This window comes from Aulonocara sp. 'chitande type north' Nkhata Bay, linkage group LG7 (genome assembly GCF_057382095.1).
Source record: "Aulonocara sp. 'chitande type north' Nkhata Bay isolate Kocher_YH1m ecotype deep benthic linkage group LG7, A_spYH_male_GT1.1, whole genome shotgun sequence".
Classification (NCBI taxonomy): Eukaryota; Metazoa; Chordata; class Actinopteri; order Cichliformes; family Cichlidae; genus Aulonocara; species Aulonocara sp. 'chitande type north' Nkhata Bay.
The window spans coordinates 39,744,489-39,771,119 of record NC_141350.1 but is presented as its reverse complement, the minus strand read 5'-3'; the positions used below and the strand labels follow the sequence as shown (position 1 = coordinate 39,771,119).

The following is a 26,631-nucleotide window of genomic DNA, read 5'->3' as shown; positions in this document are numbered from 1 at the left end:
TGAGTGTTATTTATTGTAACTGTCATAAACAGGATGTGACATAATGATAAAAATAACACCTGTACTGCATTAAAACATTTACAGCAGGTGGGATATCCAATCTTTAAGTCAGAGCTTCCCAAAGTGTGTGTTCCGCCCCCTAGGTGGGGGGGGGGGGGGGGGGGGGGACACTGCTAGCACGGGGGCTCCCACACAAACGCAAAGCGGGAGATGAAGCATAGCTGAATATGTTTCCAAACCAACTTCATTCTAAGCCAAAGACTAGAAAATATGGTGAAACATATCTTTGTTCCCCCTGTCTAAATGATGGACAAACAGTATCCCACAGTTGTTTATGTTTTTGGACCCATTTTGCACAGATCAATACAATACATATTGATCTGTGCAATGCTATCAATACATTTTTTGAAAAATGTATTGATAGCAATGTTGAATATTATTACAAAGGAAAAAAAACAACTACACGTAAAATAATTACACCGTGATGCCTCTGACTTTGTAAATGGAAGGACAGTAACTGCGTGTGTATATGTAAGCATGTAAAACCTGAAGATAGTAAGATTGACAGTAACAGTATTTTGTCTGTATCTGCCATTCTGCAATTCATCTCATGTAAACAATAACGTGGCGCAAAGCGTGAAGTGTTTTTATAATGTGCTAACCATAGCTGTGTAGCTAGCCACCACACAGCACATCATTATATACCGCTAGCCCAACTTCAGTAACCCTACAAACGCCACTGCTGTTTTGTTTTCTGTCTTCATTTATGTCAGAAGTGATAGCAGAGCTGTATGTTTTCATTTTTGCTTCGGTGGTTAAGCTGCCGGATTTTCGGCTTCACAACCCTCCTTCTTGATTCATGCACGTTGAAGCTCAGTTTGCTCTTCGTAGCGTTTCAGCCAACGACACGAAATACCATCGTGTGGTGGCTTTGCTGGTTCCGCTGTCCACCTGTCGTGTGATGACCCTTCTCCGGGATGCCCCCACCCAAGGGAAATACACCGCTCTCAAGGCGCTGCTGCTGTTGCAGTGCTACTCCCTCTCAGATGCAGAGCGGGTCAAGAAACTCCTCTCTCTCTTGGGCCGTGTGATGGTACCGCTCTCGAGCTCATGGAGAGCATGCTGTCCTTGCTAGGAATGGATGACAGTGGATTCCTCTTCACTCACGTCTTCTTCCGACAGATGCTGGCCTCGCCAACTCCCCGCTGCTGGCCATGAAGGATTACCGCTCACTCACAGAAGAAGTGGATCGCATTCTCCTGGCTACCAGGAGCTTCGGCATCCGGGCGATAGTTCCCGATTCACTGATGGCATCTCCTGCGCCCCCATTCTCCTGGGGGCCTCCGACTCATCGATGGTGGCTGGGATGGCAGCAGTTTTGGCCAGCTTCAAGCTGGCCAAATCTCCTTCATCTCAATGATGCATTTGCAGTTTTAAGGCTCAGGGAAACGAGGTCGCCAGCACTCTGTAGCGGCTGCAACTGCTGCAGATAAGCAAAGGCTGCTCTTCATAGAGGACTCACGCTCAGGGAGACGTTTTCTGGTTGACTCCAGCTCCCAGAAGAGCCTCGGGAACTCTCATGTCATCTTTGCATACCTCCACAATGGTATATTATTTAATCTTAAAAAGAATTGGAAATTTCCTGCGTACCACCAGAGAGAGCGCAAGTACCACTAGTGGTACACGTAACACAGTTTGAGAAACACTGCTCTAGAACTCTAAAGGATTCTGAAGTTAGAATATTTACTGAAATACTTACATTCTAGAATAGTCTAGTTATATTTATATCAGTGAATGGTCTAGTCCAGTTTTATGCCATGTCATCTACTGAGCTAAAGTTTTTACTGGTTTTTATTTAATAATTTTAGTTATATTTTATTCATATTTTTTACATTTAATTTACATTTTTACTCATTTTAACCATTGGTGTAATTTAATGCAGAGTGATGTAAATGATTGTAGTCCTGTGAGAAAGTAAGTGCACCCTTAACGCTAGGACTTAAGAGGGTTATCCCGTCTTTAAGTCTGACGTCATTAGCCGTTTCCAGGTCCAAACTCCGCTTCTGGTCCCAAAGTCAAATGAACACTGATCAGTACGGATGCTTTACACAGGTGTAACAATGTAACAATCTGACTGAGGGCTTTCAGAAGAATTGAAACATACAGTTCTGCTATCACTTCCAAATGAAGGCAGAATTTAAAATACAAAATATGAGTAACTGTATTCCGTTACAGTTACCGTTTAAAAATGTGGTATTCAGAATACAGTTACTTTGTTGAAATAAATGGATTACACATCGGTCTTTTCCTGTTTCATATGTTAGGCTATGCCCTCTCTATTTTTGGTAAATCCACGCCGGTGGAAACTCAAACAAAACACGTATTAAGAGGCTCTAATACCTGTGTCTCAATCTTGCGGCCCATTGCACCTCTACTTGCGGCCCGCATAATGACGTAAAGAAATATTTTTTAAAAAATTTGTTCAAAAAATTATTTAATATGAAGGCAATAGGCAGAGTGTTACAGGCATAGCCCTAAAAAATGTAGCCTCATGGGCAGTGTAGCCCAGTTGTAAGTGAGCTATTAAGACTCGACTGTACACTGTTTTCCTCCGAAACAATAAGTTCCGTTGGAGCAGCCTTTCAACACCTCTCTCTGTCTCTTGCTAGCAAAGTTGACCCAGACAACAAAGTAAAGCTAGTTTTCGGCTACGAGCCCGACACGGAACCGACGTATTAGCCAGAGGTTCCTTTACTACCATTTGGACCTGTTTTATATATGCACGGAATAGTTTTCTATACGAGATCGCTGCAAAAAGTGCAGCCTTACCTAATGTCCACCCTACTGTTACTAATTTTATATTAAGATTTAAAAATCTTGTTTGTATTGGTATGGCGAGTATCCTTCAGTAATAGTAATAAATCACACAGCAATAGTACATTCATGTAGTTGTAAAACTGCTGATAATATATTAAGTAATCCAAAGTATTCAGAATACGTTACTCTCATTGAGTAACGTAACACGTTACAAAATACATTTTGGGGCATCTATTCTGTAATCTGTAGTGTAATACATTTTAAAAGTAACCTTCCCAACACTGGTAGCTAGCTACACAGCTATGGTTAGTATAATATAAACACAGTGAAGCTGGAGGATAAATGCTAGCTTTTTTGTACTAAATAAAAGTTAATGTGAGGATTCACTATGGTTAGGGACACGTGCAGTTGCATGACAAGTGCAACCCAAACACCTCAGACCAACTGTCAAACATGGTAGTGCATGGGTGATGATTTTGGCTTGTTTTGCAGCCATAGGACGAGGGCACCTTGCAAACCATGAGTTGACTGAAATTGAGAGAGCTATCTGGGGTAGTCCTTTCCTCTTTATATATCAAACCAAGGTTTCTGACTAATGTTTGAACACATTATGTGAATAATACTGTGAGGTAACACTTGCCCTTTTTCTAGATGCAATATGAAGTTTTAAATTAAACTTGCTTGACTTCTGTATACATGTCACTCACCATAGCAGTGTGAAGATTTGTGTTTGCAGTTGGAGATTGACATCCATTTGCCGTTGTCAAAGTAACTCCAAATGTCTGATTGTAGACTGGAAAACAAACAAACAGGAAGTTATTGGTACCAAATTTTAGATTAATTTTCACCTCTGGAAGACCTGCACTGTGGAGCTATAATCAGATCAAAACTAACACAATTATTACATGCTTCAATACTTAGAAATGCTTCAAAACCAAACCTCTGATGACACTTCCAAACACAAAACACAGGACAATGATTAATCCCAGGTTTGACTTCTTGAGAACATATCAGTCAGTATAAACTATGAGCGTTTCACTTACTGAATACTGTCTTTATATTTCTTATGAAGTAAATAAATAACCCTCTTTTAGCCTAATATTCTACATGCAGATCTATACTGATACTCTAAAAGTTTATCAGATGAAGCATCTAATGTATTCCTTTGGGAATATGTATGGGTCGGATTCATATGCCTCTGCATATGCCTTTGTGGTCTGTTGTTAATTTTTAAAAATTCTCTAATCTGCACTAGCATTACGCTGACAGTAAATCTTTATGCTTCATCACACGCTGTGGCTGTAGTTTCTTTTGATCAGGTTCTTTGCCCATTTATTGACCCTCTTCCTTATTGGGACTACATCTGATTTCATATCTTACACCCATGCTCACTGCAAATGAAGAAGCAACACTGCTGTAGGAGTAGAAAATATCAGCATGGATCTGTCAAAATAGATTCATTCTGAAACTACTTCTACTGGGCTTCTACAGGACAATCATTGATAGTACGGGCTAAACTCCTGCTACTACTATGCCTGTCACAACTATGCTAATTTTGCCACTGCTGAAGCTACAGTAGTTAGCAGTTAGCAGCAGCAATTTTACTGTTGTTCTAAAATAAAAGACTTAAATTTAGAGTTCTTTAAGGTTTGATTACAAGTTTGATTGATTAACATTCTATTATTGCTGCTTTTTAGATGGTGTAGCTTTTGCACATATTACTGTTAATATCTGTAAAATATAATGTCATTTCTAAAGCATTATAGATGAAACTATTCAATACTAAACTCTGCTACACCATGAAAATACCCTACACTTCAGTGAGTGCTTTTGCTTATTAATCTGATATCACTTTACACCCCACAACTACATTCTGGCAAGGAGTAACTAAAAAGAACAATAAGAAGGACAGCTGTGAAATTAATGAAAGTGGTGTTAGTAAAGGTGGCATGCAGTGGTAGCAGTAGCAGAATTAGTAGCATCAGCACCAGTAGTGGTAGACCTGTAATAAACCTTGTAGTATAAAAGGAAATAATACTTGACACTCTGTTAAAACTCAGGATGACTGCGTTGTACATTAGTTGCATCTGTCGTATGATTTCTCTTTTGAATTCGTTTCCATTTTTGCTGTTTTTTTTAATGATTTTATGCCATGTGCACTCTTAGTTCCACCTTTTTAATTTCCATCATTACTCTGTTTCTTGTGCTTTAGCGTGACTTAACTTCTGTTCAGGTGATATAAGAGGAACTTCTGTGAATAAGGGGGCTTGAAGCTGGCCAAATCTCCTTCATCTCAATGATGCATGCTCGTATAGTGGAGTAGCTCTTGGCACATGTATTATTATCCTGTCGTGTGTGAGTATGCCTGTGTGTGCAATAATTATAGCAGTCCTGGTTTCTGTTAAAGGCACTAGGCTGCCATTGGCTAAAGATAAGTCAATTACTGTTGATTATCACACAATACACACCCATCCTGTGCACTGAGAGTGTGTATGCAACCTGATTGCTATTTCAAGATACTGGTTGTCACGACTTCCCTAAGAGAATCATTTATCACCCTGAATTATATCTTATGGAAAAGATTTGCAAACCAATATAAACACAAACTATTAGGAAAGATGATACAGCACAACTGCTGTGTAAAATCTCTATAGAGTCCTACAGGAGTTTGCTTTATGAGCACTATTTGTCCATGTTTCTGTAGTGCAAAATTCATAGTGTGACAGGCTCTTTTTCTCTACCTCACCCTTTTCTTTTACTGTTGTGAAGTTGTGAGTTGTCAATAAAATCAGATGAGTGGACAAGTGATTCTGTTTATTAGTGTACTGTTTAGTGTACTTGTACTTCCTTGTAACTGCCCGCTACTTTCCTAAAAGTAAATTCGCTTGTCAGTCATTCTGCCCTCCTTCCTACATTCCTTCTTATCTACCTTCTCAAATACTTACCTTCCTGAGGTTGTGCCCAATGGTGGAATGTAGCTGTGCTCAGCTTGCACAGTATCATGCTTTGTTATAGATTGAACTACCCCAAATCGTATACATGTGAAACAGAAATTTTCATTTGTTACAATTTATTGGTTTGAACTTTTGCTTGGAGAAAGTATTGTGCCTGATGATGGATGTTTGTCAGTAGTGTTATTTCTTTCCAGTTAAAAAAAAGATGATTAGTGTGACTTGCAAGCACATATTTAGAGCACCAGTAAATAAAATGATTAATGATTAGCTCCAACCTACACCGACTGCTGTAGAACTGAGATGCTAAATATATACCAGTGTTTTTCTTTCTCTTGTAGCTATAAATACACTGTCCCATTTATAGTTTTACCTGTAATGTAGTACTTTTAGAGTGTAAAATTAGTACTTTTACTCACGGAATCTGAATGCTTTCTTAACACTTGTCTTATCAACCTTTTCTTTTGAATCATATCATTTTATTAGATATCACATACTCCCAGTATCTCTCCCTGTAGGACTGTTGCAGCACTACTAGAGCAGATTTTCATAAACAGTGATAAGTCATACTGTAAAAGAAATCCATAAAAAAAACTTGCACAGCATCTTATATTAATATGCTGATATTTTTTGTAGGAACAGACTCACACCATGTTACAGTGTCTGTGTTAGGCCAGTTACTGTGTCTCAGTTAGGCCACTTCAAAATTCAAACCATTTCACATTAAAAAAAATGTTGTAAATGATGCATTTTGTGCATTCAGTTAATCCATATTTTCAAGATTTTGTTGTATTTTGTAATAGTTATGTATAGAATATTTGTAACTAATACTATGCAATTATTCTAATGTGCATCTACACAGTGACTCTAATTTCTAACTTATTGAAACTGTTTTTAAAATTCTTTGTATGAATTATAGGCAACCATACACCTTCCTCTCCTTCACACTGACCGACTGCATTTTAAATGTATTTATATTCAGTATAGTTTAAAGGGATGCTATTAAAAACCCATCACAACTGAGATATATATACTGGTCTGTAAAGTGTCTTAGGTGACCACTGAAAACACAATGTGCGTGCTCGTTAGTGGCAGTGGGTATTATAACAGCTGGGTGCAGTAAGGACAGCTTGTACTCTCATTGTCAGCAGCCAATAAAAAAGTGAATGTTAGTTATAGATGGAAAGAACAACAAGCGAGAGACAGCAGGGGGGAACTGGAGAAACTCAGCTTTATTGACCAAAGATAGAGAGAAGATACAGACATCAGAAAAGACAGAGCGAGAGAGTGAGAGTGAAGACTGGAGTACGGTGTGAAGTCATAACCAGAGAGAGAGAGAGAGAGAGAAGTGTGAACAATAGAAAATGGCTCCTTTCTGTTTTAACAGTGCATACAATCATGAGGGCAGGCAGACAGGAAAACAGAGACCCCTACAGAGTCAGAGGAGTACTGCAGGCGTGGCAGTGGGGCTGGTAAACTCAACAGATTTGTTGTCCATACACTGTATACCTCTTTGCACTACATAAAAAACACAGGCACATTCCCAAACAAGCAAACTGGATCAGTCAGGTTCTGATATCAAGATCCGTCTTGCTATTTTGGGGTTTGTATTTTCATTTATAGGTGTTTCTTTCTTTTCTTTGCTCTGCTTTACTCCCTATCACCTTCACACTTTAGTGAAACTAACATTATACTTTCCTTAAAACCCTTCTCTGCATAGTGTCCTCACTATTTAAAAACAAATAGCTATAGGTAATTGTTCATGTTTCAGTAAATCTGAACAGGCAAATGTCTCCAGCCTTCACGCTTGTCCTGTGCAGATAAATAAAATAATTATGTCTAGTACATCTGGCTATTTTATTGTTGGCCAAAAAAAGCTTGTGGTGGTCATAAGATGGGTGCTGTTAATAATACACACAGCAGTGAAGTGAGAGAATGAAATTATACAAAGCTCTCGTGTGTGCACTCATACAGTCATTATATGGTATCACAGGACATTCTAACAATGCCTAGTACCATAATAACTATAATTATCTCTTGATCTCTATATAGATGTGGAAAATAAAATCATCACTAAATAGAATATAGAGCATATTTACATTCTGTATCTACACTGGAAACCAGACGAGCCAATCACACAGCCAGCTGGACTGACTGACACCAGCGGTGGCCAATCACACTGAAGCATGTTTATTAAAAGGATGTATGGCTGTGCACAGAGCCACATAAGAAAATAAGCAATTATTGAAATCTGCTAGTTTTTGTTAAATACTATTTTGTTTCTTATTTGTGATGATCAGAGTTGGTACACAGTGTGGAAAAAAAACACTATGTTCTTCAGTAGAATCAGGATGAGTAAAGCAAAAAAAAAAAGAAAGAAAGAAAAATAGTGCACTCAAAAAAAAAAAGATTGTTTAGCATCCTGTGTCCAATTTATTCCCTTTAGTTAAATAGTTTAGGTTCCGTTCTGTGTTTTAGATTTAGTTATATTCATGATGTTTATAGTTCCTATATCAAGGGGCACACCTGAGCCACAGAATACCCCTAAATCTAATTATCTGGGTCATAAGAACCTTCCAACATGGCCGAAAAAGCGCAGTCATTTCCTTCAATCACGTGCTTCAGTGACCTCATTCATTTGTCTCTCTGCAGGGTACAATGGCAAAGTGTAATCATTAACTCTCCAAAAATCTTTTCAAAAGATCTATATTGAGCACCACCATCCTCCCTGTTCTACCCAACATGAAAGACACTTGAAATGAAGTAAAGTCGTTCCAGAGCATCCATTATCATTCAACTGAATGAGCACAATTGCTGCTTTTGAGAGATTTTTCTGAAAACAAGCCTATGCAGTGTAACATATACTATGTTATAATGACAACCAGGCCTTGATAATTTGTAGCACCCTTGTAAACGAGGGCCTGGTTGACGGCTATAGCAACAGCTGGCAGTGTTTTCAGTCTCTTTGCACTTGAAAGAGTATAATGGATCTCTGGTGGAGACAATGAAGTGAATTTAATGGACAAAAAAACGCTGATTGTAATTTGCACATGATCACTGTCTAAAAGCTCATTTGAGCACAGCTATTATAGTTGTAATTTAGTAGTGGTAGTGCTCGTTAATATTCATTATTCACATGTTTGTGCCCAGGCTGTTAGTGGTTGTTTCTATAGGTATAAATGCGTGTTCCCTCACTGCCAGAGTGTTTGTTAAGCTGCCCTTAGCTTCCTGTGCTCTGTAGTGTTTTGAAACACTGGAAAATTGACTGTGCAGATCCTAATGGCTGCCAAAAGGTGTTCCACAGCTTCTCATTGGCTGTTGAGTTAGGAAGTGCCAGAATCAGAGGAAATGACCTCAGCAGTGGAATAGCTGAAGTCGATGGAGGAAACACCAGAGAGAACGAGCGACAGAGAGAGAGGAAGATGGAGACAGATGGATGAGAGAAAGAGAGAGAAATTAACTACAGCATCAAAGACTCGCTTTCCCATTGGAGGAAAACATTGTCTCAACAATTCAGAGTCCTTTAAGTTTCAAAAAACAAAAAAAAATTTAGCTAGCTAATTAAAAAAAGAAATTAATATCTAATTACTTCTAATCTCTGTTAGGACTATCAGTGTGGTAGAATGAAAGAGGCACATAAAGAAACCAAGGCAACGAGTACCCACCTTTCCTTCCTCATCAGTGAGAGACTGCGCAAGGAAAGGAGTTGGTTGTTTGAGTTTGTATGTCGCGTGTGTGGTTGTTTATGTGTCTTATGTGTTAAAACAACAGCAGGAGGGTTGTGAATGAGTAAAGAAGTAAAAAAAATATATATAACTGAGGCTGTGTTTGTCTTTTTTAATATTTTAAGAACTGGCTTAGTAAAGGAGATGAGCTGTTTGATTGTCCTTAGAACCAGACATACTGTTTGGTTAGAGAGCATATCAATGTGAGTTGATTGTCCATAAAGTCTTACTGACCGCTGAGATTGGCTTTGTATGACCCTCTTTAAGCTGTTTGTCAACCGGTATCAATTTTGTCCATCTCTCTGTCTGATTTCACCACAAGTATAGCAGCAATACAGCAGCTTGCTTCCTGCATGAATTTCCAAAATATTCTGTGTTGTCTAAGGAGACGGCAGATGGAAAGAAAGAGCCTCCGTGTTGACAGAGAGGATAATGAAAGAGAAGAGATGTAGAGGTGGTAATGCAACTGAGTAAAAAGTCAACAGTCAGACAAGAGCGTGTATGCGTGTATGAGTGTGCCAGCCGATCAGAGTCCAGAGGTGGAGGAGGAGGAAGGCAGGGCTTCTGTTAGTAATCATCCAAAGACAGAGGAGAAGAGGGTAATAATAAAAGGGTGGAAGAAGGGAGAAGATTCAGTCACATGAGGATGCAGCACTGGCAGCGTTTCCTCTTGTCTGTACCTGTAGCAGGGGTGAGGCCGGGTGGGGGGACCGTGTTGGCTTCTGGATTTGCAGGGGGCGAGGAGGTACTGTCAGGCTCACGGCCATCAGAAGACAGTTCGGTGCTGACAGCTTCAGACGTGACTGGCCGGCCCGACACGAGGTCTGCTGCTGTGCCGTCGATGACGGAGATGTCGGTGACTGTTTTCTCTCTCAGTGATTTCTCATCATCTTCATCGATGAGAACAACCTCAGCCTTCACAGCGCCGTCGAATCCCAACAGTTGTCTGCTCTCACTCATGTCTTCAACGTCCTGGTAGCCGAGGAACACCATGGTGACTGGGTGCTCCACGCTCGCCTGGGGCGGGGAAGTGAGCTCGGTGCCCGGGTGGCCTGAGGATGTTGGTTGGGTCGTGACGGCAGCAGAGGAGGGGGGCATCATGCCCAGACGGCTTTCCCTCTGGAGTGTAACCTGGGCTGGTGGGCTAGAAGGGATGGATGGCGGGGCACAGGAGGGTGGGGACAGATCATCAACATCTGCTGGAGAAACATATGCCTGTGGGGCAGCTGGAGTCACTGTCACCTGACCCCTCCCGCCGTCCCCGCCTCGTACTACAGGTCTGGCAGCTCTCTGGATCAGCTGGTCAACCTGCTCAGAGCTCCAGCCATTCTCTACGGTGGTGGTGGACACGCCCCCAGAGGAAGTGACCTCATAGACCACTTTTCTGCCATCGTCGTAGACTTTGACCCCACGTGAAGCTGCATCCAACGGGTTCACGCGGTTGGCCGAGAGGATGCGCTGCTCACCAGTCTGCGGGTCGTGCTGCACGTTGATCTCCATGGCAAACATGGCTGTTAAGGAGGGAAGGAAGAAGGGAAGATTTGATGCAAAAAGGGAGTGGGGAACAAGGAAGGAAGAGTGAAGGGGTGGGGGACCAGGGGAGGGGTTTGGGATTGGAGTGAGGAAAGGGAAGGGGGGATGATGGGAGGGAAAAAAGTGGATGAAGTGAGGCGTGAGGACAGGGACATAGTGTTTTCTGTTTAATGCTAAATGTGCAATTAGTAAAAAACACATAACCAGGATTTTATTTTATTCTCAAAAATGAATCAAACTATAAAAGGAAAATATCTCGATCAAAGCCTGAACAAATGGTTTGGCATTCTACAAATATGGATCTTTCCTTACCTCAAAATCTGCAGCATTGTGAAGCATAGTAGTGAAACTTATGTTTCCCCCTACTTTTTTTTTTAAAGGTGATAAGTAAAAAGCTATGTTAATAGTTTCCCCATGCTCTCAGTATCTTCCCTGTGTAAAGAATAATGTGGCTTCCGCAACCGATACAAAGCTGACCTTGTGTTAGCACCTACTAATACATAATCCATTACATTATTATAATTAAATTTCCACGTTTTCTAATACAGACAATCATGAAAAGCACCGAAGCCCATGTGCTTCCATACATGTGGTTAAGTTAACTTAAAAAAGTTTATGAGATTTGATTAGTTTAGAGAAAACGTATCGGTGCCGCTTCAGACTCCGTGTGAGTTTATGCAGGTTATAATCCAACTTGGCTGAGGCCCAGAACTGTCCTGTCCTGTCCTCCCTTCCTCCCTCCCTCACTCTTCTCTTCTCTTCTCCACCCCCTCCCCCTCCCTTACCCTCCTCTCCTCCCTTAGTCTTACCAGGTCTTGGTCTGGCGTTGTCGCCCAGGGCAGGTGGGCCAGTCTGGTGCTGCGTGGCCAGGGCGAGGTGGTTGGGATCGGGGTCCATGCGGTCCGAGAGAGGAGCAGACATGCAGCCAGTGGCATCTAGTGAGCAGGAGCACAGGAGGGGAAATGACAATGAGATGAAGCTGTGAGGCTGTGAGTCACACACACACACTTACATTAGCTACATGCCAATACACACAAACACACACCGGGTATTCACGCATACACACACCTCAATGATGTGGAGTCCACCCTGATACAAAAACACACAAACAGTCCGGCCTCACAACAGGGTAACTAACCACACCCATGTGTGACCCTGCCCGCCTCTATTCAACACATCCACCCGCCCATACACACCATCTAACTCTCCTCAGCTCTGTTTCTCTGTCCGCAGCAACTCTAGTACCCCTGAGGTTCGTTGCTTATGCAGCAGAAGTGTGTGTGTGTGTCCGTATTTGTGTATATGTTACTGCTTTGTGTGTGTTCTTGTGTGTCTATGTGTGTGTGTGACAGCAGGAACAAAGCTTTTGGGGCTTACAGGGCTTGCTGGTGAATGGGATGAGGATAAAGCCAGTGACTGCAGGCTGCAGAGTCATGGCCTTGTGTGCGTGCGCGCGCGTGTGTGTGTGTGTGTGTGTGTGTGTGTGTGTGTGTGTGTGTGTGAGCTTCAATAGTCTCGCTGAGCCGCGCGCTCTTTGAGTGTTTTTTCATGCCGGTGTCTATGTAGTTTCTGCTAGTGTGTGTTTGGGGGTTCAGGAGCGAGCTCTGGCTTGCATCTCTCCTGCCTCAGCGAGACTATTATCCACACACACAAATGCACACATCACACACACCTCACTCTGTGCAGTTTCAGTTAACATGTCTATGTTTGTAGGCTCGCACGGGTGTCATTGAGCATACCTTGATCCTGCGACATCAGACTCTGAAAGAGAGAAAAGACAAAAAAAGAAGTTTGAACTTCGTTTTTTGGGGGAAAGTGTGCACCAGCAGTCAATTCTGTATTTTTGTGTTTACTACTTTCGGTGCTACTTGAGTCCAACAAGTTTGGGGATGAGAACAAACTCTAAGGAGCTAAATGTGGTAAATAGAATGGCTACTGAGCAAGGATTGCATTGATGTGGCCTGAAAATGTGCAGGAAATAGAAGTTTCCACTGAGAAACTGACCCTGGGGGATAAATCTACAGTGCACAACCTTATGAGTGTGGGAAAAAAAGGACTCATAACCCAGTGTGCCACTTTCAGTCTCAGAAACTATGCACTCCTCCACTGAAGACTGGTGTTAGGTGCTTGGGTCATAGCTGCAGCTCTAATTATAACTGACTATTGTCAACATGAAACAAAAACAAAAGCTAATGTTTGATTACAGTGCATTTTTGAGAATCAATATGAAACTGAAGATGGGCATGTTCCAGTGGTCAAATAGCAGTAGCGATGCAGAAGTGCAAAAGGGATCACTCACATTTCTTGTTTATCATCGGAGTCAAAAAACATTTTCATCACACATTGCACGACCATCTTTTTTGAGCACTTTTAATGCAGTTTGTTTACTTGTTAGTTTATTCGGAATACCATTTACCGTGACCTAAAGCACAGCTGGTAAATTAAAATGAGCTGTTGAACTACTAAAAGAAGACTTGCACATCCTGAGCAGGGCTGGGGTATAGTAAGTCTGTATTGATTCAACAATGCCTGAATCACTTCATGTTTTTATACCTTCTGCAGCTCTTCTATCGAGCGCTCTGTCTCCTTCAGGCGTTCTCGAAGAACTTGCTCCTTGGCTGAAATCTGAGACTCTTCACTTTCGAGTGCACCGATTTCAGACTCGAGCCTATAAATACACAAAAACACAAGAGACAAATCCAAAGTTAACTGTGGCTCATTGTCAGGTTCACAATTTTCATCAGCATATCATCCAGATGCTTAACATGAGAAACGACCAGGTAGATATGGTAGGTTTTAAAGAACTTGCAAAGAAAAACATGCCATCATCTGGTTAAAAGCTTTGTACAACAGGAAAAACTCCACATCCTCCTTCAGCAGGTTTATGAACCATTTCTCTCTGTTGCTATGATAACAACATGTTTTTGCTTTTGCTATTCAGAGGGCTTAATGCAATGCAAATGCATTCAGTTAATTATAACTTCTTTTAAACAAATGGCCGTTAAGGACTGTTAAGTCATTACTGCCATCCTTTAAATTGCACCTAAAATGTTCACATGGAAGTACACACATAATGCTGACGTGGACATTTAAGAGATGGATGCAACAACAATACTAGGAAGCAGTAAGGGAGGAGGACCAAGCTTCCTTACTTCAGGATACAATCCTCTGGGACATCAGGAATTTGTGAGTCAATGTGTGTGACATCATGATAAAAGACACATTATGGCTCACAACAATGCTAGCAACAATTCTTCCGGAGTAGTCAAGAATTAGTAGAGGTCAGTCGTCCCGTTTGCACCTTCGACCATGAACACTTTATCTTATCTGAAGGAGTTTACAGAAACAAGTGCACTGATTGTTAGAATGAGTAGACCACATATATCTGATTAGATATTTTGGAGGATTTGCTTTGAAAATCTTTCACTGTATTGTCAATAGTCACTTGAAAACCTGAAATAATTTTTAAAAAAAAAGGAAAAACACAGTCTATACATCACCGTCTGTCAGCGTTGCTACCCAGGTTCACCTTCAGCAAACTGAAGAGCACTGCAGCAGTACAAAGACTTACTGTGAGGCTCAAAGACACTTCATTCATATGAGCTCATGAACCTTTTTTTATTGATGCGGTAAATATGCAGATTGCAAAAATCAGTTTTTTAGTACTTCTATGTGAAATGTTGCTTTCCTGTGAAAACTAGTTTCTTAGCAAAATAATTAGCTTATGTAACTGTGCTGTTAATTAACTGTGCCGGTGAGTCAGTGTTGCTTGAAATAATACAGTTCAGGGGTCTGGGTACTCCAAAATAACAGGTCTGCCTTTGCTACAGAAAACATGTAACAAATATTGCAAAATACAAGGCAGCTGTTGTAAAACCACTCTCCATTCTGTAAAGCCCCAGCATCTTATCAGTGTGTACCGATGATCATAATACAGCATATCTGACTCATGATGAAGTGGAACATTTGGGGCTTTTTTTTGATTTATTTAGCTTATTAAGTTTTAAGTAACTTGTGAGCATTTTCTCCCATCTTCATATTTGGAAGAAATGACCGCAGTCAGTTATTTATAAATACAGCGATCCTCTATCTTTAACTCTAGCCTTGATGGTAGGAGAAACAATTACTCAACACTGAACTTAGAGGCAAGGACTGCACCACAATGTGTAATCATTATTTTTTCAAGTAGCACACTAATCTTAGCATGAATGTCTAAAAATGATCATATGAATATGTCATACAATCAGTTTTATCTGTTTATGAAAGAACAATGTGCGATATTGCAAAGTCACAACGTGGAAAAAATAGAAAAAGGCCACACGTTATTTTAAGGTACAAAAGCTAATTACTATAAGTGACCTTTGAGCTTTTTCTAACTCCATATTTTTATTCTTAGCGTCCATTTGAGTCGATTAGCATGACTCACAGTTCAAAATAATCACATTTTTTTCTTCTTTTTTCTTCTTTCTTAAAGCAATTAGCTGGGATTTTTAAAATCTGGTATGTGGGATTATGTTTCCGTAAAAGTCACTGTAAGCCACTTCTTTACACCAACATTTTTCTGAATGACTCCTATTTCCAAACAGAAAACGGCTTTATAAAGAGGTACCAACTTTACAGTCTGTGAGTAGCACCACATTAGTCTTAGTAGCACTAACTAAATATGATCTCTTCTTATGTAACAAAACTAACTACAAATAACTCTAAATGAGGTCTTTCTAATTCAGAATCTGTTCCCCATTCAAAGTAAGATCTTTCTCACGACTAGAGGTATAAGTCAAATTCAAATTCAAATTCAAATTTTATTTGTCACGTACACAGTCATACACAGTACGATATGTAGTGAAATGCTTGGACAACTGCTCGTGACCTAAAGAAAACAAAAAAAGGAAAAGGCTATGAATGAGATAGGAAATAAATATGAAAAATTAAAAAGGGTAAATTTAACTAGGAAGGAATAAAATATAAATTAAGGTTAAAAATGAAATAACTGTACAACACAAATTAGAATGAAGGGTAAATTTAACTGGGAAAGAATAAGATAAAATATATAAATCAAAGTTGAAAATAAAATAACTGTACAACAAAATACACAATATAGAACTATATAAGAACGTATGAAGAAATATAAATAAATATATACACAATAACAGCAGCGTGATTTAAGTGATGAAGTGAAAACAATGTCCAGAATGTCCAGTGTGTGTGTAAGATCCATATGTGTGGGTCAGTACTGTGTGGTGGTGTGATTGAGAGACCGTATCGCCTGCGGGAAGAAGCTCCTCCTCAGTCTCTCTGTGTTGGTCTTCAGGGAGCGGAATCGCTTTCCTGACCTCAGCAGAGAGAACAGTCTGTTGTTGGGATGGCTGAGGTCCTTCACGATCTTCCTGGCCTTGGTCCAGCACCGCCTGCTGTAGATTGAGTGCAGGTCAGGGAGCTCGGAGCGGATGGTGCGCTCAGCTGACCGCACAACCCTCTGTAGAGCTTGTCTGTCCTGCATGGTGCTGTTTCCGAACCAGGTTAAGATGTTTCCCGTCAGGATGCTCTCCCTGGTGCACGAGTAAAAGTTCCTGAGCACCTTGGAGGGCAGTTGGAAGTCTCTCAAGCGTCTGAGGTGGTAGAGACGCTGTCGGGCCTTTTTCACCACGGTGTTGATGTGACAGGACCATGACAGGTCCTGCGTGATGTGAACTCCGAGGTATTTGAAGCTGTCCACTCTCTCCACTGGGCACTCGTTGATGACAGGGGTCTGGTAGTTCCTCTCCTGCTTAGTGCTGAAGTCCACTATCAGCTCCTTTGTCTTACTGACGTTTAGAAGGAGGTTGTTCCTCTGGCACCAGTTCTCCAGATTCCTAATCTCCTTCAGGTAGGCCGTCTCGTTGTTATCAGAGATCAGGCCCACCACGACGGTGTCGTCAGCAAACTTGATGATGGTGGTGGAGCTGGTAGTGGCCACACAGTCATATGTGTACAAAGAGTACAGCAGGGGGCTCAGAACACACCCCTGGGGGGCTCCAGTGCTGAGAGTGGTGGAGGCTGAGACATGTCCGCCCATCCTTACTGCCTGTGGTCTGCCAGTTAGGAAGTTGGAGATCCACTGACACATAGATGAGCTGAGTCCCAGATGCTCCAGCTTGGTGGTGAGTGTGGAGGGAATTATGGTGTTAAATGCAGAGCTGTAGTCTATGAAGAGCATTTTAACATAATTCCCCCTTCTAGTGTCCAAGTGAGTGAGTGATGTGTGGAGGAGATGAGAGATGGCATCGTCTGTGGAACGATTTGGACGGTAAGCAAACTGTAGTCATGATGCAGAATAAGGCATAAATGCTTGCTTAATAAGGAGTGAATATATTACTTATATGAATGCAAAGAAACAACTACCTTAATGTAAACTGTTACAGTGTCCCTGATTATATTCACACGGTTTTTTTTCTGCAATTCTAACCTACTAAAACATTTTTAATTAAACTTTTATATTTTTCAGAATGACTGAATTGAAGTAAAGCAATTTACTTTAACATCTGTCAAACTGTTTTTATATTGCTGACACCTGATGGAACTGAAAATTGTACAAGCTGGAGAAATGTAATTAGTGACACGTCTAATTAGCACTCAAGAGGCCAGAGCTGATTGTATAAATATGGCTACTGAATAAACTGAACTTACTGTGATTTGTGATGAAGTCACACTGTTCATTCTTTGCTCAGATACACTGAATAATTGTGACTCAGTACCATGCACTCCCACATAGGTGTCAGAGTATCAAACTTCCAGATGTTATCCTGTCAAACGTCACAACTAAACTGGCATCTGGAAGTCAAAATACCCAAGAAAAAACACTGTTGCAAATTAAAGATAAAATATTGGTTTAAAAGTCTAAAGAGTCTAAACATACAGAGTACTGTGGCGTTTAGATCACTCACACATAAACTGTACAGTGGTACACAGGAAATTAAAGATTCCCAAATCTTTTGCTTTTACCTACAGTAAGTATTATCTAACCACAGTAGATGTCTCTACAAGCTATTGCCACTCATGTGACTGCTTATTCCAGCTCCCCCAGAGCTCATTTCCTTTCTAGTGGGAAAAGGATTTTACTTCAGCTTCCTCTGAGCTGCAAGAGGTCTTGTCAAAATGGAAGAGAAGCAAGACTTTTGCCAGGACATTGGACACAGTTTTCTCATCCTGCTACATTTTAACAATGTCAGGTAGTGTACGGTATAGTGCAAAAGTCTCATTTCTTTATATTTTATTTCCAAGTAATCAGGCTTTCTAAAGGTCTTTCAAAGTTCTTGCTTTATTCACTTTTAAATTATATCCTTAGGCACTTTGTTTGTAAAAAACAAACAAAACAACCATAATTTATTCACTTTTTTTCTGTTGAATCTATGGGAAATAGTATTTTCTGTATTAACAACGTGATTCCCAAAAGAGCCAATAGCGGAAAGCATCTATATATATATATATATATATATATACACATACACATGTTATTTAGGGTGATGTGCAATGTGTGCTTAAAAAAATCTGAGGAAACTGGAAAAGAGGAGGACAGATGAAGAAATGACAGGGCTAAAAATCTACATTAGATGAGTTGCATCTGAAAGTAATTTCCTTAAGAAATAGGAAAGAAATATATCAAAATCTTGATACAGGACCCAAAAGATGCATCCAGACCTTCAGCTAAATCATCTACTGTTCACTGATGCCTCATTAGAAATGGTCTCAATGGAAGGGTGGCTGTCAAGTCGCCATTTTTAAGGCAAGAAAGCAAGGGAGGATGAAGTTTGCCAAATTACAAAAGGACTGGACTGAATGTCAGTGGCAACAAATCTTATGAAGAGGTGACACCAAATGTGAAATCTTTGGTTCAAACCAATGTCAGGACATTTGTGTAAACACCCTTTACACAACTAGTCTATTCTTTGCAAATGCAATGCGGGCAAAAAAGTAAAGACAGAGTGACACTGGTATTAGTGATGTGGGTGTCTGGCACCCTCTAGTGGGGAAACCTTTAACATGCCAACAATAAAACTCCGTAAACTTTAGTTTTGGGTGAGAGGGTTGTTACACTGGTTGGTAGTTTTTCAGTGAGGAAAAACTGCAGCTGTTGTACCTAATCCCAGACTCTATATGAGGTCTGTTACTTGTTAATTATTAGTAAAACACCATAATATTTAACATATTAGTATTAAGAATATCCATCAATCAAATTTAGACTTGTGAAAATCAGAAAAACAAAATAAGAAAAGTAAAATGAAGTGCTTATAGCTGGAAAGCTAGTTGTTTTAGGGTGGGAAAGACAGAGAACCAGGCTCATGACTTTAACTCTCCTGCTACACTTCTACAAAAGAAGTCAGCAGCATTATTATCTCTGTGGCACTCCTTGAATGAGACCAGTGATGTCACTGTCCCCGCCTTGTCAGCCAACCACAGTCCAGTTGCCATGGATACGCCTGGGTGGGCAGCAGCAACTGCTTTCCACATCACACAAGAGGAGGAAGAGCCGACATCTGTTTCAGTGTGTGTGTGTGTGTGTGAGAGCATGCATTCATGTGCACGCAGGCTGTCAGAGATACAGGAACACACAAAGCAATGACACACTGAGAGGACGAGAGAGGAAGAAGCTCCAACCACATCGTGTATTTATAAGTGAAGCTGTACTTCAATTTATAGCTTTTCAATATTTGGAACAGCGAGGAGGTTGAAGGTATAAATACATATACAGTAGGGTAGGCTGCACATAGGCAGGGTTAACACAGCATGGTTTTCAGGGGTAGGAGAAACCAGAGAACTTGCAAACTCCACACAGAAAGCTCCTAACTTGGTTTCTTGGTTCAAATGGAGGCCCTTCTTGATGTGATGGTGTTAACCACTGAGCCACTGTGCTGCCTATAATAACTGGTTTATAGTGTGCTCTAAGGTTTTAATGAGATATAATTGTTTGTCAGTGTTCTTTTAATTCTGTGTGCATCCTGAGTGTGCAGGCTGGTAAACTGACTCAGCACCAATTAGTATCACTAGCCTTGAAATTCAAATGCAAACAAACAAAAACATTTAGCACAACACATAAGTTAGCCACATAAATAGGTTAGTAGGATGGAAGACTCTCGTCTTCTTCTCCCTACTCCAAAAGAAACGCCTGCTTCCCATTTCAAATTTGCTAACTCACAAAACCATTACTCCCACACATTATGTAGTCAAAGAGTGAAATCACTCTTTAAGATTGTACACACAGGCCCAGAAATCTATATTCAGACCCTGACTTTGTCTTGTTTCCCTCCTGAGTGTTGTTCTGTCGAGTCAAATCACTTGGCGAAGATGCAAGCTGCACACGATCCATTTCCAGCTCTGTAATCTCTTATTTTTACTCTTTGGTTATGATCATTTTATAGCCTGCATTCACACACCCACACGGGGCAGCTGTAACTCATGCAGCTCTTTGATCCTTTCTGCTTGAACGATTAACTGTCCTGTGCTAAAGCTCGCACACAAAGTTAAAGATGCATTATGCTGCATAAGTCTTAATCTGCTCAGTTGTTTACAGTCACAGATTGTGCTACAGAGCAAGAAAAGACAAGACGTATGGACACAAATGCAAAGCATATACGCCACAATAATGAGGGGAAATAATCAAAATCTTTAATTTGGGCAGGGGTCATACATGCAGGAAGCATGAACACATGATGAGATCTACTGTACTGTGAACAATGGAGACACTAGAAGCTGGTGGAAAACAGATGATCTGGCAACTGACAGACTGAAACATCAGGGAGTATAAACTGGGGAGGCTGACTGGATAAATGATTATAGATGAATTTAACTAATGAGAGTGCAAAGGAAGGAAAACTGATGGCTGACAGGAAGTGAAACAGACAGGAGTGCAAGTTGATGTGTAAAGTGCAGGCTTTTTACAGTGGATTTATACTTATGTGTTGTAAATGCAGACCTGGCAATGGCAATGGTTACTTAAACGGGCTACACCGCAAACTCAGATTCACAGCAGAAGCCTAATTTAGGCATAAATTACAATGTACCTATGATGTAGATTTAACACAAAATACATTGTCTCTCCCAGCTTGCTGCAAATTGAAAAGGGTTTGTCTATGACCTTAAAAACACTATATTTTAGATGTATATGTATTAAATAACAGTAAAAAGGTTGATGATTTTAAGGAATTTATGCGATTGTCATGGTCCTGAGTCTGAGGACTCGGTGTATTGTGTTTCTTTATATTATTCTTTGTTCTCGGTTATTCTGTTTTGTCTTTTGTTTAGGTTTGCTATGTTAGTGTTTTTGTTTCATGCCTGCCTGTGTTCCCTCTGTCTGTCCATGGTGTTATTGTGTCTGCTCATGAGTCTGCCTGTCAAGTTCAGTGTCCTGTCTGGTTCTCTGTGTCTGTTAGTTTCCTGTTTTATTCTGAAAGTTCATGTCTCATGTCAGTGTGTTCAGTTTTACCGCTCCCCTGTCTCGTTAGCCTAATTGCTCCCAGCTGTGTCTCCCTCCTGTGGCCCATTCCCTGATTACTCCCCGTGTATTTAAGCCCTGTGTTTTCCTGAGCTCTCTGTCGTGTTGTCTGTTTAACGCCATGTCTGTCTGCATCGTTCTGTGTAACCCGGTGTTCATTCTGCGTCTTGCCGCCATCTTTCATTGTGCATTTTGTTCCTCCTCCCGTGCGTGCTTGGTTTAAGTTGAGTTCTTTAGTTTTCCCCAGTTTAGGTTGGTTTACTCCCCGCTCTGCTCCTCCTGTTTTTGTCACCTTATCACCTCTGCAAATAAACATTCACTCGCACCCCAGTCAGTGCCTGCATCTTGGATCATTTTCTCAATTCACCACACGACTGCTGTGCAGCCGTGACAGCGATGTTTTTAGTGAGTTAAATGTGGGCCTTTAATGAATTGTTTTATAGATGCTGATAGTCCAGCTACAAAAAAAAAATCACTACACCTGAGAAGTAGAAGTATTGTTGCTATCAAACTAAACAAATTTATCCCTTACCAAATTACTTTTGACTACTTTCTGTCAAGTTAACTGTTTTAGCTCAAATTTAACTTATAAAGTATTTATGTTGAAACCTGCAATGTAACATCCGTGGAAGAGAAAATCAACGTAGCACACAATAAACACAATTCAGTCTTTCCTTTTTGGTGTCCCACCCACAAAATGTAAGGAATTTACTAACTATTCTATTCTAGCTGATTCTAGCTTGGTGTTCTTGTCTCAAATATGTCACACCGAGGGACTAATTTTGGCCTTTAATTTAGTTTTGGTGAGGAAAGACTTTGTTTTCACAGCAGTCACATTTGGCTCAAGCTAAAATGGTTTCTGTCCCATCTGGTTTTACAGCTGAGGCAAATGTGTGATTGTGAAATGCAGATATGGTGAACTCTGCAAGCTGAAACTGCCGTGGAATGATCTGAACTGAAGCACAGATAGAAACTGCTCTCATACTGTCACTGCGAGGCAAAAGACAAATACTCTTGGAGCGTTATGTAACACAACACAGGGCATTTCACTGGGCTTGTTGCAATAAGTATATTTTGCTATAGTCAGACTGCCAGCTGGACCTCATGTGTCCCCATTTGGCTCTTTTGCACTTGCAGATTTTCTGGTCTGGTAATCTATTGATAGTTAGTCAAGGTGATGGAAAGATGGAACATTATTGATCTGCTGAGCAATGGAGGTCACTGCAGATTTACTGGGAAAATTAGGGAAAATGGTCCTAGCGAGTGCACAAATAGAAATGTGAGATTGTGCACACGTACGCGCGCTACATGTTTAAATAAAGACTGCGCTGGCCTACCTTTGAATTCAAAACCTGTATTCTTTTAGTGAAGCTATTTTCTGATTTCTAAAAAAGATTAAACCATATTTCTCCAGGTCTTGAATATGTAGGAGGACATGCTGTACATAAAAAACAAAACCACACATTTCCCCAACAGTGACAGCGACATCCGCACAACGCTGTCTGTGCAACATGAAACAAGCAATGATCCAAAAGCAGCACAGTGTGGGTACAGCTCGGGTCACAGTGCTGTATTCCTCTCTGTGTTTACTTAGGCTGTCCATGTAATGACAGGGATATCTGTAAAACTACCACTGCTGCCTCCACTCTCTCATTCTGTCTCCTTGTGTCTGTGTGTCCTCCAGGCTCTGCAAAGTTAACGTCTTCTCCTTCCTCCTGTCTGTGCTGTCCAAGTACTGTATGTGGATGAAATGGCCTACACAAAGATACCACTGCACCCCCCCTTTTACTTTACGTGATCACCAGTTGAAGGTCAAAACTAGTCAGTGCTGATACTTTCCTAATGTTTACCAAATTCTTATTCAGTGGTTTGTCTGTTCCTTTGGACTATCCAATAACACTTATTGTGTTGCATTTAATGCTCAGCAAGCAGCACAGCTGTTCCTCTTCTTTCGTTCTCCGGTGCATGAAATGAGACAAGCATCTCTAAAAGAGCAACTGCTGTGTCTTTGTCTCGTTCGGTCTTTAAAGTGTCCACTGAAGTTTGTGTTAAAAGCAGGAAGTCCTCCAATATCTCCCACCTTCACACCACGACATCACACTTTTTTCCTACTGTTGATGTTTAATTTTATACGCCGTCTCCTTTACTGCTAAAGTGTTTATTGAATCACTGAGTCATCTGCTTTTCTGATTGGATAATGTGATAATTGATTAGCTCCTGCGTGTGTGTGTCTGTGTGTGTGTATAAAAGAGAATGCTAATATGGTATCAATCTACCTACAATCTAGGACGGGCAGACTGAAACGTTATAATTTAATAAATATTTCAGCAGTAAGCACGACTGTGTGGGAGTTCCATTTGATTATACTTATGAAGTAATTTCCTCTGATGCATCATCTGCCTCTCATTCAGGTGGCCATACACTTATTTTTTCATGTTTATTTGTGTACAATGTTTTCATTACTGGGTTTCAGGTTTAGGATTTGTGTGACTATAAAGACACTCCTCAAACACCCACACACAAGCACTATGGCTTTATTTTACCCACTGGAAAAGCTTGTTTTCTGAAAGCCTTGAGACTTTAATGCCAAACAGCTGAGCTCCTCTTAAAGCACTTTTCAGCAGCCATCTGAGACCCTGATTCACATCTATCTATCTATCTATCTATCTATCTATCTATCTATCTATCTATCTATCTCCGTCTACCTTGTGAAACAAAGGATTAGTATGCAAGACAACAAGGCATTGACCAACTTCTACATTTACTCCAAAACTTTCTGGGAATCAAGAAAAGTATGGCCTTCAGGACTTTCTGGCCCACTGTTGCTGTTATTGGAGCTAACTGCGGTTGTTCTAACTCAGTGTGTATTTATAGGATTTGAGAATGCAGAATTCAAAAAATCTCCAATGCCACACAGTTGTCTAGAGAGTTTGACTGTCACTTGTGATTGCTGTGCAACACTTTGTTTTCCTGTTGCAGAGATAAATAAAGCTGGAGTTGATTTAGCTCAAAAGGCTGGACTGTAGGAGAGTGAAACCAGACTGCAGACAATAATCCTTACAGTTTAATTGCTTTTGTAACTAATTAAAACCACAACTGCAATATTAAAAAAAAATAAAAATCAGACAGCAACTCTATTCAGCTGCAGCTGAATGAAGTGATTCACGTGAGGCAGCTTCACCATCACAACTGTACTCTGGCCTACAAAGCTGTCTCTGTGACCATTCACGGCTGTTCTGTTTATAGAAGAGCAAATGTTATCCTGGAGTTCGTGACAACGCTTCATGTTGATGTTATTTCGGCAGCAGTGATAACCTACGGTAGCTAACAGAGTCTCTTTCATACAGAGATTTGATAAATGAGGTGGTGGAGTGAGCCTCACTCATTGATGCCAAATTCACCCAGAGCGTGCTCTGATCTCACCCATATACACGAGCTACGAGACAACGACTCTCCACTGCATTTTAACTGATTTGTTTTTACAGGCCATTATCCTGCTATGCTGCTAAGCTTTACTCTTTATGAATCCATGCTAGTTTTTGTTGGCAGAATAGTTTGTGAAGATTTTTTCCTCTTCTTTTTCTTTTTTCCCAAATACAACATTAACAGTTTCCACTGCTTCATGCTTCTTCCTGTTTCTCTTCCCTAATAAAAGAGGAGAACCCCCTATTTTCTTCTCACTACGAATTCTGTACCATTGAGCATGCATACATTATTATAACTAGGCTAATCTTTTCAGGTCCTGCCAAATATGGGGATATCAACATTATATTAAGGCCATCTCATGTGGACATATTTTTTACATTTTTAATTTGTATCCAGAATGAAAAGACCTCACTCGTTTATTTTGTGCAGTTTCATTTTATTGCACACCAGCGTCTACATCATTTGTATTAAGCAGTACTAGAAATCAGACAAAGCCTCTGCTTTCTACTGCTTTCTGTCTGTCTCAGGAAAGAAAAGCTGCAGCCCAACCCCAATCTCACACCCAGAATCACAATAGCAAGAACTGGCTGGCACTTTATTCATGATCTCATGCCCCCAACTTCACTGGGGAATAAGTGACTATCTCACAGCAACACTTGATGGGAATCAGGAAGCTCCTCCCGGAGGCACAGAGACAGGAAGCACAAAAAGAGTCACATCACTCTATTTTGATTCTTTAAATGTATCTCACTCTCTTCCTCCTATGTCCCCTTTTTTGCATGTCCAGTGTGTTCTTTGTGAATTAGATGTAAAAAAAAAAAAAAGCCCTTATTTGATGACTACATATAAGACTAGAACTATAAGGGATAATAAAACTGATATTCTTGGAAATATGTCAAATTGGCTGCAGAGTGCCACCAAGAAAAACAGAAGCTCAGTATTAAAAAAACGGATGTGACAACTTTTGTTAATATTAATCTAATCGGCTGCTTACATCTGTTTAATATCAGCTCTGCCTTTTGTTTAATCCCACTTCAAATGTATTATGTCCTGCACTGTACTCTAACCACAACAGAAGATAATCAGCAGCACTGCCAGAATGTCCATGAAGAGCAAACTAAACCCAAGCCTCGTTACTGCATGTGTTGTACCTGTGTATCATGTCTTCCAGCCTCTTCCCTTGCTCTTCATCTTGTTCCAGCTGTTTCCGCCGTGCCTCCTCTTCTTCCACTCCCATGCCCTGGAGCAGCCACCGCTCACGCATAGCTTTGGACTGAGGACACAAAGAAATGCTGGTTTCAGTCGGCTCAGTCACTCTAGAGTACAAATAGAATGGGAACCTTCTTGTGACTAGAAACGAATCCATGGTTGACTGGTAATTGTATTGAATTTTGTTTTGCTGTCTGCAACTAATTGCAAGTGGCTGTCCACAAGGCTGAGCATATGATACTCTCAACCTCTGGATGACCACTGGTGGAAGGAGACCCAGCAATGACCCACCAGGGTGCAATCACTCTCAGACTTAAGGTTTGCAGATAATCCCCATCTAATTTACAAGAACAGACAGGCTGCCAATACGTAACAATCAATCTGAGATGATAAGTTCACACAAGTTTAACCACTGCTTTTGGAATAGATTATCCTATTTTCCTGTTTGATCAGAAGATCACGATGCCATGACTCCACAGCTGGTTGGCTTAGCATATAAACT

General features: G+C 40.6%; 1 protein-coding gene across 4 annotated transcripts in view; it reads right to left on the bottom strand.

Moving 5' to 3' along the window:
* Positions 1–26,631, bottom strand: part of palm2akap2 (PALM2 and AKAP2 fusion) — a 100,815-nt gene that overhangs the window by 42,019 nt on the left and 32,165 nt on the right. For 3 of the 4 annotated variants that reach the window (XM_086300344.1, XM_086300343.1, XM_086300345.1), the window contains 6 exons: positions 26,072–26,193; positions 13,580–13,694; positions 12,766–12,787; positions 11,836–11,961; positions 10,174–11,004; positions 3,525–3,610 (listed from right to left, as the gene is read on the bottom strand). In XM_086300344.1, the coding sequence (XP_086156470.1) occupies positions 3,525–3,610; positions 10,174–11,004; positions 11,836–11,961; positions 12,766–12,787; positions 13,580–13,694; positions 26,072–26,193 (1,302 nt within the window). Of the gene's footprint in view, positions 1–3,524; positions 3,611–10,173; positions 11,005–11,835; positions 11,962–12,094; positions 12,215–12,765; positions 12,788–13,579; positions 13,695–26,071; positions 26,194–26,631 lie in introns of those variants that run through there. The other variant, XM_086300346.1, reaches the window with a different exon arrangement.